Source organism: Nicotiana tabacum, chromosome 17 (genome assembly GCF_000715075.1).
Source record: "Nicotiana tabacum cultivar K326 chromosome 17, ASM71507v2, whole genome shotgun sequence".
NCBI lineage: Eukaryota > Viridiplantae > Streptophyta > Magnoliopsida > Solanales > Solanaceae > Nicotiana > Nicotiana tabacum.
The window spans coordinates 146,061,213-146,077,232 of record NC_134096.1 but is presented as its reverse complement, the minus strand read 5'-3'; the positions used below and the strand labels follow the sequence as shown (position 1 = coordinate 146,077,232).

Genomic DNA, 16,020 nt, shown 5'->3' with positions numbered 1-16,020 from the left:
CTCGAACAAAAGTCATCGATTCTTCTCACTGTTAAAGAAGAAGAAGAACTTTTCGTGGACCTAGAATGCCAACAAGCTTTGGAAGAACTCAAACAGTACCTATCGAGTCCGTCCCTGTTACACACTCTGAATGCAGACGAACCGTTGTACCTCTACTTGGCAGTTTCTGAGGTGGCGGTTAGTGGAGTCTTAGTCCGAGAGGAAGAAGGTACGTAATTTCCTATTTACTATGTCAGTAGAACTCTAGGCGAGCCCGAATCAAGGTATTCTCACCTGGAAAAATTGGCGCTCGCTTTGCTATGCGCATCAAGAAAGCTAAAGTCGTACTTTCAATGCGCACCCCACATGTGTCGTGACCTCTTACCCGCTGAGGAACATCAAGCACAAACCCGAGCTCTTAGGACGGTTGGCCAAATGGGCCGTCAAAATTAACAGGTACAATATGGAGTATCGACTCTGAAACGCGCTTAAATCTCAGATTTTGGCAGACTTCATGGCCGACTTTACGCCGGCCTTAATACCTGAAGTTGAAAGGGAATTACTGTTAATATCGGGGACCATTTCGGGAATCTGGACCCTTTTCATGGACGGTGCCTCGAACGCGAAGGGGTCGGGGCTCGACATCGTATTAGAACCGCCTACGGGAAATGTAATTAGGCAATCTATTAGAACTGTGAAATTGACTAATAATGAGGTTGAGTATGAGGCCATGATTGCAGGTCTAGAATTGGTTAAAAGTCTTGGGGCCAAGGTGATCGAAGTTAAGTGCGACTCCCCCCTCATGGTAAATCAAGTTAATGGGACGTTCGAAGTAAAAAAAGAACGAATACGAAGGTACGTGGACAAATTGTAGGTAACCCTGCATCAATTCAGGGAATGGACCTTGCAGCAAGCACCCCGAGATCAGAACAGCGATGCCGATGCACTGGCTAACTTGGGGTCGTCGGTCGATGCCGATGAATTCAGTTCAGGAATAGTAGTGAAGCTAATGAAGTCGGTGATAGAAGAAGGCCACACCGAAGTAAACTCAACGAGTTTAACTTGGGATTGGAGGAACAAATGCATAGACTATTTGAAGACCGGAAAATTACCTTCAGATCCCAAAGAAGCGAGAGCCCTGTGCACCAAGGCTGCTAGATTTAGCTTGGTCGAAGGGGCATTGTTCAGGAGAACCTTCGACGGCCCGCTAGCCAGATGCTTGGGACCGGGAGAGACCGAATATGCTATGATAGAAGTTCACAAAGGCATTTGCGGGAACCATTCGAGAGCAGAATCTTTGGTTTGGAAACTAATTAGGGCCGCTATTACTGGACCGAAATGGAGAAAGATGTGAAGGACTTCGTACGGAAATACGACTACTGCCAGAGACACGCCCCGATGATCCATCATCCGAGAGAAATGCTCAACTCAGTTTTGTCCCCGTGGCTATTTATGAAGTGGGGAATGGACATCGTCGGTCCCCTGCCATGGGCACCCTGTAAAGCTCAATTCATACTATTCATAACCGATTATTTTTCCAAATGGGTCGAGGCTCAAGCATTAGAAAAGGTCTGGGAGAAAGAAGTCATTGACTTCATTTGGGACCACATAATATGTCAATTTGGGATACCGACTGGGATCGTTTGCGATAATGGAAAGCAATTCGTAGGCAGTAAAGTGAATAAATTTTTCAAAGATCACAATATCAAGAAGATACTATCAATGCCTTATCACCCTAGTAGGAACGGGCAGGCAGAATCAACAAACAAGACTATACTTCAAAACTTAAAACAGAGGTTGTCCAGTTCGAATGGGAAATGGAAGGAGATCCTGCCCGAAGTCTTGTGGGCATACCGTACGACTTCAAAATCTAGGACCAGGGCCACCCCGCTTTCCTTGGTCTACAGAGCCGAAGCCTTAATACCAGTCGAGGTGGGAGAACTGAGCCTCATGTTCTAGTATGCGACCGAAGAGCCAAACGGCGAGGCCATGATCACGAGCCTGGAACTATTAGATGAAAGGCGGGAGGCCACCCTGGTCCGGTTGGTTGCCCAGAAACAGCGAATAGAAAGGTATTACAACCGAAGAGCCAGCCTCCGACACTTTCAAGTTGGGGACTTGGTATTGAGGAAAGTAACATTACACACCAAGAACCCTAACGAAGGGAAGCTGGGACCAAACTGGGAAGGACCGTATCGAGTTTTCGGAATAACCAACAAAAGCTCGTATAAACTCGAAACGGGAAACGATGTACAACTACCAAACAATTGGAACGTGACACACTTAAAGCGGTACTATTGCTAAGGTACGAACTCAATTACTTTATAATCATGTTATAAATCAGACTAATGTATGCAGGTAATTGGCCAAGGACAAGTGTCGCTATTAGGTCTGAAAGCACGTGTTGAACTTTTTTTCCCTTGAACCGGTTGTCCCGAAGTGGGTTTTTCGGCAAGGTTTTTAAAGAGGCAACAACAAAACTTGCTACCTTAGATTTGATGATCGGTTTCAAACCGGAGTCAATGATCATTTGCTTCAGGTTAACAGTATCTGAGCCCTCACGAGTTCGACCTCGAATACTGGGGGCTATTACCCTCGGATTAAGGTCTTTAGCAAGGGAAAAAGAAAAATTTATGTGCTAAAAGCTAAGGCTTGGTGGTTAGGATTCATTATAAGGGCCAAACGGTCGTATGAACCGTGCCCACATAATCCACTCTAGCCATGGCACAAGTTTTTATGCACTTTTGATCGTGTACCTTGCATACTAAGAAATGAAAGAAATTTCCACTTCCCTTACACTTTGTTACTACATGTTTTTGCTTCTCCGATCCCAGATCCTAAAGCCTACGGTCTACCCCTCCTCGGGGACTATCGCCCGATGAAAATTCGGACGACCCGGGCTACCGAATCCCGGAGGCATCAAACCTATTAGGCGGTGCCCAGATATAAAATGCTACGGCCACCCTAAAAATGGCTCGGAGACGTCCGAAGTTCGTAACCAGAAAGTAAGGCCCTTACGAAAATTCGAAACCTACCAAAAGGTTACACTCGACAAAAACATCGTCTAAAAACACATAAGCATCTTGAAAACCTCTGGTCTCACCGAGGGTTCGCTGTCACAATCAAACAAAGTTGCATCGAAGTCGGGCTTCATTTGAACCTCCGAAAAATGAATGCCCCAAAACTACATCTGATTTATGCTAAGGCATCAAAAATAATATGGAAATAGAAATTGCAAGAAGATGCTGGAAAAGTAAAGACATGATATTTCCAAAAAGGAATTATTTTTATATATATTCCAAAATATATTTACAAAGGCCCGATAGAACGACCTCAAAATAATTAAAAAAATACATAAGGAAAAAAACAAAAACTGGAAAAATACTAAGGCATCTATGCCTGGTCTTCACCGGGGCTCGGCTCATCACCAGAACCGTCGAAGCCCTCGAAACCTCGGAGCCCTCAGTACCTCAGAGCCTTCGGGACCCTCAGGCTCGTAGAGATCCTTTGCCCCGGCCTCGAACCTCCTAGCTTCTTCAATCTCGACCGATAGATCAAAACCTCGGGCATGGATCTATTCGAGGTTCTCTCTCCGGGATAGCCATTTTATGTCTTCAATCTTCGTCTTTAAGCAGGTCTCGGTTGCCTCCACATCGACCTTGTACTGGGCTACCATATTCTCGACATCAATAGAGGTTGTATCCAATTTGGACCTCAATGCAGCATATTCTCGTCCGAGAGCATCCCGTTCCGTGACGACCGAGCTCAGTTGTGCCCGGAGATCATCATTCGTCGGAGACCAATTATCGGCTTTGTTCTTCGCCACCCAAAGTTAGTTCTCGACTAATGCCAACTCCTCCTTCGAAGCTTCCTTCTCCGAAGCCAGCATGTCCATCTTACCCTTCCACACTTCGGTCGTAGCCTTGAACTCGTCCATCTCAGCCCGCAGCTGGTCGATCAGGTTTATCTTCAATTGAACCTGCGAAGTTTTGTTGTTAGTCACCACGACTAGCTGCTCGCTTTTAGCTTCAAAGATCTTTACCTTCTCAACTATGTCGGCGTGTTCCCACTTCAGGGTCGAGGCCTCCTTTTGAGCTTTTTCCAGCTCGGCGTGGAGAATCCGAGGTCTTTAAGGGCCTCGTCCTATTTCTCACTAAGAGCCTTGTATATGTCCTTCTTACGGACCAGCTCTTTGAGCTCGAACTCGAGCTGACTAATTTCCAAGCGGTACCGGAGAAAGCTTTCATGGTGAAGCACTGAAGCCTGTAAAACAATGAAATTAGTAGGGGACATCAAAAACCTAAATGGGATTCACAAAGGGGTACAAAAGGGTTAACACCTTACCCAGTTCAACGCCTGATGCGCCTCATTGAAGAGTCTTGACGTGCCCACCTCGTTCATCTTTGCTTGGTCCTCCTCACACCAGGCATCGGAGGTAGCTGGCTACGCCCACCGGAGCAGACAGGACCAGGGCATCCTCCGGGATTGTGAGAACGATTGTTCTCTTGCCCTCGGGTTCCACGCTCGGCGTGAAAAATTACTTCACTAGTTTTGGGCTCGAACTCGGCCCGCCGGCTCCCGAGGGCACGTCCTTCTTCGGGAGCTCCAAGTGACCAAGCCCGAAAAAATCTTCCAGTGCCGCAATTTCCATGCTGTCGAAAAATGTGTTAAGGGCATCATCTGGACCCTGCGCTCCCTCACTTGACTTTTCTTTGCCCGCTTGGGTCTCTTCAAGCATGGACTCGGTATAGGAGGGCGTCTCCACGATGACAATGACACCGGTTGCCTCCTTCAGAACAGGAGCGACTTACTGGGAGGCTGGAACCTCCATCTCCCCCTCAGGTTCCCGAGTTAGATGGGGATCGACCTCATGGTCCTCTTTCTAGGTCATCGCGTGCTCCCCCTCATTAAGGGTCGACCCATGAGCGATGAAGAGGTCATCTTCTCCGGGCTCGTCTCTGAACCGGTAGAAAGAATCAGGGTCCAGTGCCAAAGACTTGGTGCTTTTCCGGGCTTCCGAACCCATGTGGTCGCTCTCTTCTTCCTCTTTGCCTCGGGGTCCGAGGAACGTGAGGACTTTCTCTTTTTCTTCTTCTCTTCCTTCGCGGCAGCCCCATGCTGTCCCGAAACGGGGGGCTCGGCAAGTAAGGACGGATCCTCGTCCTCATCCAGCGACCTAAGTTCGGTGGTCTTAGGCAGACCTGTAAGAAAAGAGAAAAGGTTAGCACTGTGTAAGTTAAGAGCGTGGTGATAACTATTCAGGGAAGAACCTCACCATGAGAACGGGTCTCCCATTTGCCCTTCGAAAGATTGTGCTATGCGCGCTCGGAGTACGGCATCCGCTTGCAAATCATCTCGATCCAGTCCTTGGACCAAGGGATTTCATCAGGAACTTGGGCAACAGTTGCGCGAATATAAATACATGCAATGAGATAAAAAATAAAAAGAAATAAATACCGAAGAAAGACAATACTTACGGGATGAGTTCCACTCCTCATGGAACGGCAGAATTCGGGGAAATCAGGTCTTCTGTTTTCACCCGAACGAACCTCCCCTGCCAGCCTAGGTCTCTGTCTCGGTCCTCGTCGATGCTCGAGAAAGGAACTTTGCTTGCTCGGCGAACGAGCTTGATCAGTCCCCCTTGAAAGATTTGGGGACTGTACAAGCGGAGTAGATGGTCGAGGGTGAACCGAGGAGTTTCGGTAATGTTCACAAAATGGCATAAGAGGATCACGACCCTCCAAAAGGACGGGTGGATTTGCCCAAGCTACACCTCGTACCTTTTGTAGAAAGCAGGGACTATGGGGTCCACCGAGGCGAGCGTGAGGGTAAGTGTAAACATTCAAATAACCCTTCACGTGAGTGGTAATATAGCCATTAGGCCCGGGAATGACCACGTCTTTACCCTCCCATTTACAATCTGCTCGGACTACGGGTATGGTTTCTTCAGTGACGGAGCATATGTATCTCCATGCTCCCTCGCCTCGGTCTTGTTGGCTAGAGGCCTTCTCGACCTTGAAGTCTTCCCCGATAGAGCATCCCCCAGGTACGAAGCTCTTCATGGGGGGCTCCTGAGCCAGCTCAAGAACGTCCAACTCGGCATCTACGGCCAGGTGGGAAGATGGTGGGGAAGCCTGCTGAGGCACTGACTTGAAAGTTTTTGCCATTATAATATGGAAAATATAGGTTTGAAGAAAAATATGAAGATTTGAATATTGTATGAAGGTATGACGGTCTGGGTTGAAGGTTCAAAGAAGATGTATGAAGATGATAATGAAGATATGAAGGCTCAATGAACAATGTATGAAGATCTGGAGAAGTTAAAAACCGTTAGAATGTTCGAAGGTAAAGTCTAAAATCGGAAAGTGGAAGAAGTGAAAGGAGTTAAGGCTTTTATAGGAGGGGAAAGGCAATCAATGCGCGACGTTTCGTATTCGAAGACATCCAGCTGATGACTGACACGTGTTCGAAGTCAGAATGACGCGACTGATGAGACGTTTCGATTTACCCGTCATCTCATATATAACGTACGAGGAAAGAAACCGGGGTTCATCTATCGTTTTCCATCGTTTCCGCAAACCTACTCTCCAAAAAATAAGGGGACTATCTGTATACGGGTAAAATCATGGATAAAGCATACCCCGATTTCTTGGTGAAGAAAACGGAAGAAGGGCATGGACACATGAGACTAAAATCGAGGCCGGCAACCTTTCGTATCGAGACCCATAAAAGAAGAACGATATGTTCATCACCGGGCATGATAAAGCAACGCTCCCCGGACCTAGAACGAGTTATAAAACCTCGGGAAACACGGTAAACGGTTGCACATGACGGATAAAGGGCCGTGATATTCATACCTGACCGGATATCACGGCGCGGATCTCGCTCGATGTCGGTTACGGATCAGTAATTAACGAGAAAGGAAGATTTTACCCCTTTTAGACTTGTACTAGGGATGAAACTCTCCTACAATATAAAGGGGATGTTTTTTCTTTTGATACACACATTGTAACACTCAAATTAAGGCAATACAAATTCATTTTCTGCTTTCTAACTATTGCAAAAGTTCTTACTTAACTATTTGTTCTTCATTCGCAATTGGGTTCGAACCAAAGGTCTGATCGAGGGCTGTTCAACCTAGGTTCGGACTAGGCCGTAACATTATAACTAGTTTGATCATTCATTTTATTTTTAACTCGTTTATCTAATATTCTTGATTATTTGTGTTAAATCAATCCACGTATCCTCAAAACCACATACAAATTTAATTATTATCCGATTTAAGGGTAAACAACTATTGAAAAATAATTATCAGTACCTCGTTATACTATCTTTCACTATCTACCCCTATTATTACCCATTTTAATATTTCTTTCCCACATTTAACGGAGTCGTGCCCTGCGTACACATGGTTTCCAGACCCATTTTTTATTTTCAACCTAGTATCCATACCCGTAACACTAGACCCATTTACATTACCCTTTTCACTCTCCTTGACTTCATCATTCGTGCAATTTATAAATTTTCCTTAAATCCATCTCTTTTCTTTCTTTGCATTAGGTCTTTCTTTTATAAAATTTTCTCTCCTTAAAAACTAATGCTTTTCACCGGCCTAAGCTAATCTAGTGCGAATAAAATTAGCATAGACAATTTAAGAACGCAAAAGACTAGATATTAGTTAATGCGTATTAATGCTAAACTAATCTAACCAAGAGTAAACAAAGAAATGAAGTTGGAACACATTAAAGTGCAATTGTAAAGTTGCAGTAATTTTCAGAATTATGCATTCTTCTCGAAGATAAACAATTGATGCATTTTCAGCACACAACTGTTGATCAAATCTAGTCTAAATTTGTCCCAAATAACCTTCCAATCTAGTTCAATCCCAAGACCTTCAAGGTTCAACAATGGCATTTTTGTTTTTTTAATTATTGTAAACCAAGCTCTCGAAATTTTAGCAATGAGATTCTTCTTCAATCCAAGTTTCAACAGTGTACTAACAACTGAAGTTTGATAAACAATACTAATTACAATAGAAAGCACCGATTCGAGCAAACATCAACAAAATTAAGATACTTAGTTCGTTTTTTTCGAGTTCAAACTTCAAACCCACTTCTAAAGTTCAAAATTTGTTCATCAATGGTGATTTTCGCACAAACTCAAACTGCAAGCATCACAAAGAACTTGAAAGTTATCCAAGTGTTCGAATACCAAATCGTCCAAACAATGAGCCACGATTTGAGTTTACGTTTTCACCTCCCGATTTAAAACACAACCAACTATTAAAACTTAAACTTGAAATTTCTACTACAACTTCCCCAAATACCGAAGTTAAAGAATTATCTGATTCTTTTTTTTTGAATCCAGCGGCCTTGGGCTGAAACAGTTTCCTCCATTTAAACGAAGGAGAAGAACCATATGTATGGATTAAATTTCGGGTTCTTTTGGGGTAGGTTTGAATATTGGGTCGGGGCTGCACGGGTAGGGTAAAAGGGTAGATGGTTAGATAGTTTAAAATCATGTCGCATGCCTTAAAAAAAGAGTCTGTTAGATGTGGGGACAGAAATATTAAAATGAGTAACGTTAGGAGTAAATATTGAAGGATAATATAACGGGGGTACTAATAACTAATTTTTGATAGTACAGGAGCACATCTGACCCTTTTCCGTTCTACATAATTTTAAGATTATAAAAAAAGTGCAAAAAGATTATAAAAAAAGTGCACAAAATAAAATTATTATTTCAACCAGACTTATTTATATCATCTCTCACCATACCTCTTGTCAACGTTTCTACTATAACATGTCTCACCATACCTCTTGTCAACGTTTCTACTTTGATAAGAGCTAAGAATACATATTAAAAAAGAGAGCAGATAAAAAAGAACAGCTTGATGCACAAAAAATCTCAGCTTGATGCACAAGAGATATAAGGTAGGTAACCTACCCAACACGAACACTAGTACCTGAATCCACAACTAGAACCCACCAACTTTATTGTTACTCCAAGGCTCCCCTTCATTTAAAAGTACAAATAAAATCATGTAGAGCAATAAAAAGGAGTACTCCCCAACCAAAGATTTCTCCATTCCCAAAGCTCAAACTCCTAATTGAGAATAAAGTAACATCGCTCATCGAACCACAGCCTCGGGCGACACATGAATTACAGGTTCATATGTAAACATACTTCTTCGAGGCCCGAGGACCAATGATGTGGAGCATAAAGTTTGACCGTGGACAATTTTATTCTTTTAATACTATTTTACATTTTCAGTTGAATCTTAGGTTATCAAAAGTATTTTCCACTTCTACAGAATTGCAGCTTTCTCATAAAGTAATTTCAAGCCAAATATTTTGATAGGAGTTCACATTCAAAAACAGATGCAATAATAAAACACCGTAACATGAGCCAAATAATAAGTTGGACATGCAAGTACCCAGAACTATCACATCTTAAGCACACACAGGTTCCAAATAATTCGCATTTAACTAGTTCACATAGAAACTGAATACATGAAGTAAATACCAAACAATTCCAAAAACAGATAACAAAATTCCATTACATAGGCCGATGCTAGTAAACCATCATCTAATGTTCACCATTCCCGCACTACCAGCAAGCAGGAATTCCGATAGAAAATTGCACTTCCCTCCTGCGAGTCAAAGAAGTCAAACAATTGCGGCAATATTATCAAATGAGAAATTAATATTACCTACATAGCATGTGGATCTTATTGCAACCTTACCAGAGCAACACAAGCAGAAGCATACCCTTCATCATCAGTAGTCATATTCACGAGAATGTGACCTATCTGAACGCCTATGATCACGGTTCTTTTCTTTTGCCTCAGATGCCCCGTGGTCATAAGCATAATTATCCTCCTCCATTTGATCATAACGATCATCAACATGACTGGCATCTTTATAGCGATCATCACCAGCTTGAGCATCTGGATTCTCATAGTCTCCTCGACCTTTATGTTGATCATAATGGTCATAATGTCCATGATCATCTTCAGGTTCTGCAGGATCATAGTTCCTTTCTCTGTCGCCATGTCTTTCCCGCTCATGTTTTGATTCACCATGCTCATAATCATATTCTCTATCACGAGAACGCCCACAACCCTGGTCCACCTCACCTTCATAGTCCTTACCTCTTTCTCTATCCCTCTCACGGTGGCGATCCCGCTCACGGTCCCTATCTTTGCCCCGTTCGCGGTCACGTGTCCTGTCACGTTCACGGTCTCGATCGCGGTCTCGTCCACGATCTCTTTCTCTATCCCTAGTTCTCTCGCGTTCCCTATGATGTTTGTCATCTCTGTCACGTTCCCTTGGCCTATCATGTGAACGTTCACGAGATTTTTCTCTTTCTCTATCTCGCACCCTATCACGGGACTTCTCCCGATCCCTGATAATATGGAAAATAATAATATATGCGTCAGATGCTATACACATATCAGCATTAACTTCACATTTTGTAAACTAAACAGGGTTGTAAATCAGACAACTCATCCTTGGAAAAGTAGATATATGTCTGAATGTCAGATTGAGAAAAAATAACACAAAGCGCGTATAACTATAAATGCATAGGCTACCTTTCTCTGTCATCTCGTACTCTTGGCTCTTCGGAGCGAGATGCCGCCCTTCCAATCTGAACTACCTCTCTGAAAAATTAAAGGGGCATAGAGTCAGTGATAATTAAATATCCATGTAAAAATTGAAGGCAATAACTTACCAAGAACGATTGATGAATGTTCCACAAATTTTCACATGACAATCATACCAGTGCATCTGAGCATGAAAACTACTTTTCGGACATTTTATGAGTGATCATCATGCTGAATGCCAAACAATAATAACTTCCAATTGTAAATAAAATTTCATACATAGATGCTCCGGACAGCACTCTTTTTTCAACCAAAAATAGAGCACATAAACCGACTGCAGCATCTATACATCCCAAAAGACAAGTTGAAATTCAGAAGCAGTGTATGCCAACTACAAAAAGCAGTCTATGTCAACTACAAGCACACATGCATAGTTGTCTCTAGCAGATCAGATTCTTTTTTGGGTACATCAAATTAGAATTATATGCAACAACAGCAACAAAAAATTAAACTCAAGCAGAGAACAGGAGACATTTGCATTGCAATTTTTACTCCATAGACAATGGCAGCCATTATACCACTAAAGTACAGCTCCATCAATGTCCTTTTTAGCACTTCGCATATGTACATACGACTAACACTCTAAAAGCTAATCGAGTACCTATTAACATCTTCAGTTCCAACTCTTGTTGTTCCAAGTCCACCGCCAAGTCTTCGGGGACGCCAATTGGGGACTGTTCTCCCACGTTCAACATCAACCAGAACTCTTCTATTATCAATCTTCTTTCCATCAGCTTGTTTATATGCAGCTGAAGTTATATCCCAGAAATTAGAAATGGAAGTGAGACAGAAAAAGATAAAGAAAAATAGGAGTCAGAGTAAGAGAAACCTTTCATATCCCGTGTATGAACATACTCAATAAAAGCATAACCCCTGGGTTTATTGTTTGTATTGTCCGTAACCAAACGAACCTGAAACTCAAACAATTATGAAATTAACACTACTAATAAGAATTATAATCATGTTTGATGCAGCCGTCAAAAAAGTTATGCTTTTATCCAGTCAACACAATTAGGTACATTAAGGTCCTAATGGCACGGCGGGCACTATGCCTAATTAGCCGTGCTCACCTTTGATTCATAGAGCTCCCAGGCGAGATGCATCACCATCACTGCTAGAGTTGCACAAGAACTGTGGCCTTATGTTTGCAATACATTCTAACTCCCCTTACCAGGGAACATTTTAATATAAAATAAATTATTATAGAAGTATAGTCAAATACCAGGTGTCTCCTGAAATGCTTGAAACTTTTTTGATAGCCTTTAAATCCAAAAGTAAAATCTTAGTAGCATAGATGGGATGTAAGAAGAATAAAGAAGAAGAGAACAAGGCTGATACTCCCACCAAATTTTTACCCAGCACAGGCAAGTATATCTCCATTGTTGCTTGGAATAAGAGGCCAAAGGTAAATTGCATCATTGCTCTGCTCATCTAGGTGTTCAACTTTGTTTCATGCAATGAAGATCGGGCTCGGAGATTGAATGGTACATTTGGCAACTCAAGAAACAAAAAGTTACCAGAAATTTAAGATTTGCCCTTACCAGGAGAATACCTAGGAGTTGAACCTCATTACCTTTGTAGTTCTAGAAAGTAGAAACTAATGGAATACCCAGAACACATAGTACTTGAAACTAATGATATCCAAACCAGGATAAAAGGAAAAGTCATCAAACCGATACTTAATAATTGGAGCCACTGTTACCTGAGTCATAAGGACATTCTTGGCAATCTGACCCTTATTTTTCAAAGCAAGGAAATGCTAGTAACTTCACAACAAATTTTCATGAATGTCAGAGTGCAGCATGCACCTCGAAGCACCATGGAACAGTGCTAGCAGTTCAAACAACAATTCATTTCTTAACTGCAGCCTGAAGAGGTGCACCCAGAGGCACAATTGAAAGAAAAAGCTCTCCTGATAAATGTGGATTTGCAAACTTGAAGCATAAGCCATCTCTTATTTTAATTTTTGAGAGCAGTAAGGAAATTCAAAGGTAATCAGTTTATTATTTAGCAGATAACTGCCAAATTCAGTAATTTTTAATCAGATAACTAAAGTGTAATCCTACAGCCATAGAATAATCAAATAAAGAATGCATCGCATGCGTCTTCAGTGAAAGTTTGAAGCATTAGTAAGGTAATGCGCGGTGCTTTTTTTAGACGCTCCACCCTCATTTTGAAGGACTTGATCTAGAAAGAGAACATTTGAAATAGCTTACAACCTACAATCCCACGTTCTTTAACATTAGCTGATCAAAATCTGTTTTGAGAAAAAATGCTAAAATTGTAAGATGTTTACTGCTTTTCAGAAAGCAAAAAGTTGTGGAAAAATCAACTAGAGAAATGACTGGATCATAGCAGGAAGTACTATGCCACCATAACAGTACACATCTTACCAACCAAAATCCAGTAACCTGAGCCCCAGAAAGGGATGCTCTATAATACCTACCCGCTTGATTGGACCAAAAGCCTCAAATTCACGTTTAACTCTGCTTTCTGTTGTCTCATAATTCTGAAAATGAGAAAGACAATCAACAAAAGTAATCACAAGTAACAGCAAAAATGGTCCAAAAAGTTCTTTACTCACAAGTCTAGCAACAAAGAGTGTCTTGTATGGATCTCCAGTAACATTTGGATCGCTGCTAGGATCATCTGCTCGACAGAAAAACAACAATTCATTTCATTTTTTACCATATAATGACTTTCAAACAAACAGAAAACCAAAAACTCTTGGGCATTTAATACATTTCTCAAGCTCCTCAGCAGCCTTTTTAGCACCCTCCTCCAGCCGTATCTTGTGGATCCTAGCTTTTCGTTGAGCCTGCATGTAATAAAAAAAGCAATTTATGTGCATAAAGAAAGATACACAGATGCACCATAGGTTGTAATTGCATAACTGCACACCTATGCTACATCTTATAATTTATCTCTGGAATCAAGAAACTCTTCAAAACCGGGATGTCAGGCCAATCAATCAGCTGCCCCTCCCAAACTAGTTGGACAGCTAACCCATCTCTTAATTATGGAGAGAAATAGTAAAAATAACCAAACCAGTGATTATATAATCCTCTAACTACAGAGGACTACAATTTTCGAACTTCCAATGGTTTCACCTCTATGACTTGGGAGACAACAGTATCTTCTAGTTAACAAAGAAAACTGCACAAATTGTTTTTTGTCATATGTTAAGACATTCAATCCTTCTTTTAGAAAATAGAAAAGCAATTCAGCAAAACTAATATGGCAGGCCACATTAATAGTAAAGCAAACATCCTACACCTGAACTTAAAACATCACTAATAACAGAACATGGATAATTGCATATTGTTAATCTTTGTTGAAGCAGTTAAAAAAGAGGCAACAAAACCAGAATGGAGATCCAGTAATTCAATTTAAACATATGGACCAACGCAAAAAGATCAGAAAATGAACTGCAGAATGTAAAATAATCTTACCGGGGTTTCAACCTCAGGGACCGGTGGAGCATATTCTGGATCGCCAGGCTGAGCAAAGTTACCAACAAATTGTGCCATCCCTATGAAATAGATGAGAATATGTAAGCATTATACGAAATAAATGATGGACCAAGAAATCACTCAATCTATGAAGAAAGTTAACCTGTATATGAAGGGCATTTTCTCTTCTCGGGAGGTGGTTTGTACTCCAAAGGCGGTCGGGGCTCAAACAGTTTCAGAAGATTAGCCGTCAACCCAGTTGGATGACTTTGACCAATCTGCATATATTACATACATTAACAACAAAATACACAAGCTTGCAGCACCAGCAAAGAACAAAGGGAAGGATTGTCAATACTGCAACAACCTTATAACATAGTTCTCCTATTATTATTTTAAGCTAACTATCTGGCCATGCTGTATATTTAGCTTTCATAAGAAAACACAAAGAAATATATATCCAATATAACTTCTAGTCTCATCTCAGCAGTCCAGAAATATCACTAAACTAGAATTAAAACACCTAACCACTACTACATAATGATGACAAATCAGCAAGTAAGTTCTAAATCCTCGTTTTCCCAGCGGCGGAGCTATTAATTGAACTTTATGGGTTCTAAATTCTAGGATAGCGACATGAGGTGTTAGTAACTGGTTCTGAATTTATTTTTTGTACATATTTAGTGAATTTCGTAATACAAACACAAGTTTTGGACTAAAGCTACTGCATCAGGGTGAACCTGTACGCCGGCTTCTAGCTCAGCCCCTGATTATCCATTCAGCTCCCCATCTGTGCCTTTTTTAATCGATTACTTAACAACTAGTTTTTCTGGAAAAATTAGGGGTTCTAAGGACTAAAAATTCTCTAAACCCTACACTGAAAGACGGACATAATGTGAACGGCTTAACAATAACTAAAACCTGAATCCCAACTAGCCTATATGGATAATTTGCTTCAACTGTGTTGTGTTCTTATCTTAACCCAAAATCATCTAAATTTCAAGCCTAATACTCATCTAGAGTGAAACCTGAAAAACTTAGGGAATCAAGCAATGTTACCACACACACACGTGCAAACTCTTAGGTTTTTAAGAAAATCTAAGCCAGCAAACAGCATAGACAACAGATCAAGAGATATAACAAGCAGTTACCAGCTTGAGTTGCATAACATTAGCGCGATTCTGAGCCTTTGCACGGGCCTGGACATTAGGGTTGTTCCGCATGAAGGCATCGTTGAAATCTCCCATATTCGGAACGATTGAAGCCGCCTAGGGTTCTTGCTTGATGTGAATCGCCGCACAAGTATGTAGGTTTTATAGCTGAAAATGGAGATTGCATAAGTCGGATGGATTTGATTGGGTTGGATAGATGGAGAAGTTTAGCTGAAAGCGGCAGGAGAAGCGTATTAGAAACAAGGGTTTTATTTCCAGAAGAGAGGAGGCTTATATAAACTCCCCCATCGACTCCATCTTCCTGAGTCGGCCACGAGTTCACTCGCGAGTTCTTTCATTTTTTATTATTATATTTTACTAATTTATGTTTATCTTTTTATTTTTATTACATTGGAGGGTGTATTAATATTAAAGAAAAAGGGAAAATAAGATAGAGAGAATTTTAGGGGTGTTCGGGATAAATTGAAAAATCGAACCAAACAGAAAATAGAATCAAACCGAAAGAAAAATCTAACATTTTTTATGTTTGATTTGCTTTCGGTTATTAATTTTAAAAATCGATAAAATTTGGTTAGGTTTTAGTTTTATGCCAGAAAAATAAATGAAAAAATACGAACAAAAATTGACTATATTATGCGTATTTAAAAATGATGATCATACACACACGTATACATATATATTTACTAGCTCGATTATTTTTTTGAATGCTTGGTTTGAAGCTTGGTTGTTTGTCATTACACAAATCTTGGTC

The 16,020-nt window shown here is 41.2% G+C and overlaps 1 protein-coding gene across 1 annotated transcript; it reads right to left on the bottom strand.

Moving 5' to 3' along the window:
• Positions 1-9,446: 9,446 nt before the first annotated feature.
• LOC107759222 (U1 small nuclear ribonucleoprotein 70 kDa-like) lies at positions 9,447-15,591 on the bottom strand. Its single transcript, XM_016577107.2, has 11 exons — positions 15,249-15,591; positions 14,261-14,375; positions 14,098-14,177; positions 13,388-13,463; positions 13,230-13,294; positions 13,092-13,154; positions 11,475-11,556; positions 11,247-11,394; positions 10,574-10,642; positions 9,725-10,386; positions 9,447-9,631 (listed from the first exon to the last, which is right to left on the bottom strand). The coding sequence occupies exons 1-10, from the start codon at positions 15,342-15,344 to the stop codon at positions 9,759-9,761; spliced, it is 1,422 nt and encodes a 473-aa protein (XP_016432593.2). The 5' UTR covers positions 15,345-15,591; the 3' UTR covers positions 9,447-9,631; positions 9,725-9,758.
• Between the last annotated feature and the right edge of the window lie 429 nt (positions 15,592-16,020).

Bases quoted from the DNA above. Each gene is read 5' to 3' on its own strand.
- LOC107759222 (XM_016577107.2), bottom strand. From the start codon at position 15,344: ATGGGAGATTTCAACGATGCCTTCATGCGGAACAACCCTAATGTCCAG. The intron at 13,155-13,229 runs GTGAGTAAAGAA...TCTCATTTTCAG, and splicing joins CACTCTTTGTTGCTAGACTT to AATTATGAGACAACAGAAAG. The intron at 10,387-10,573 runs GTAGCCTATGCA...CCATATTATCAG, and splicing joins GTACGAGATGACAGAGAAAG to GGATCGGGAGAAGTCCCGTG.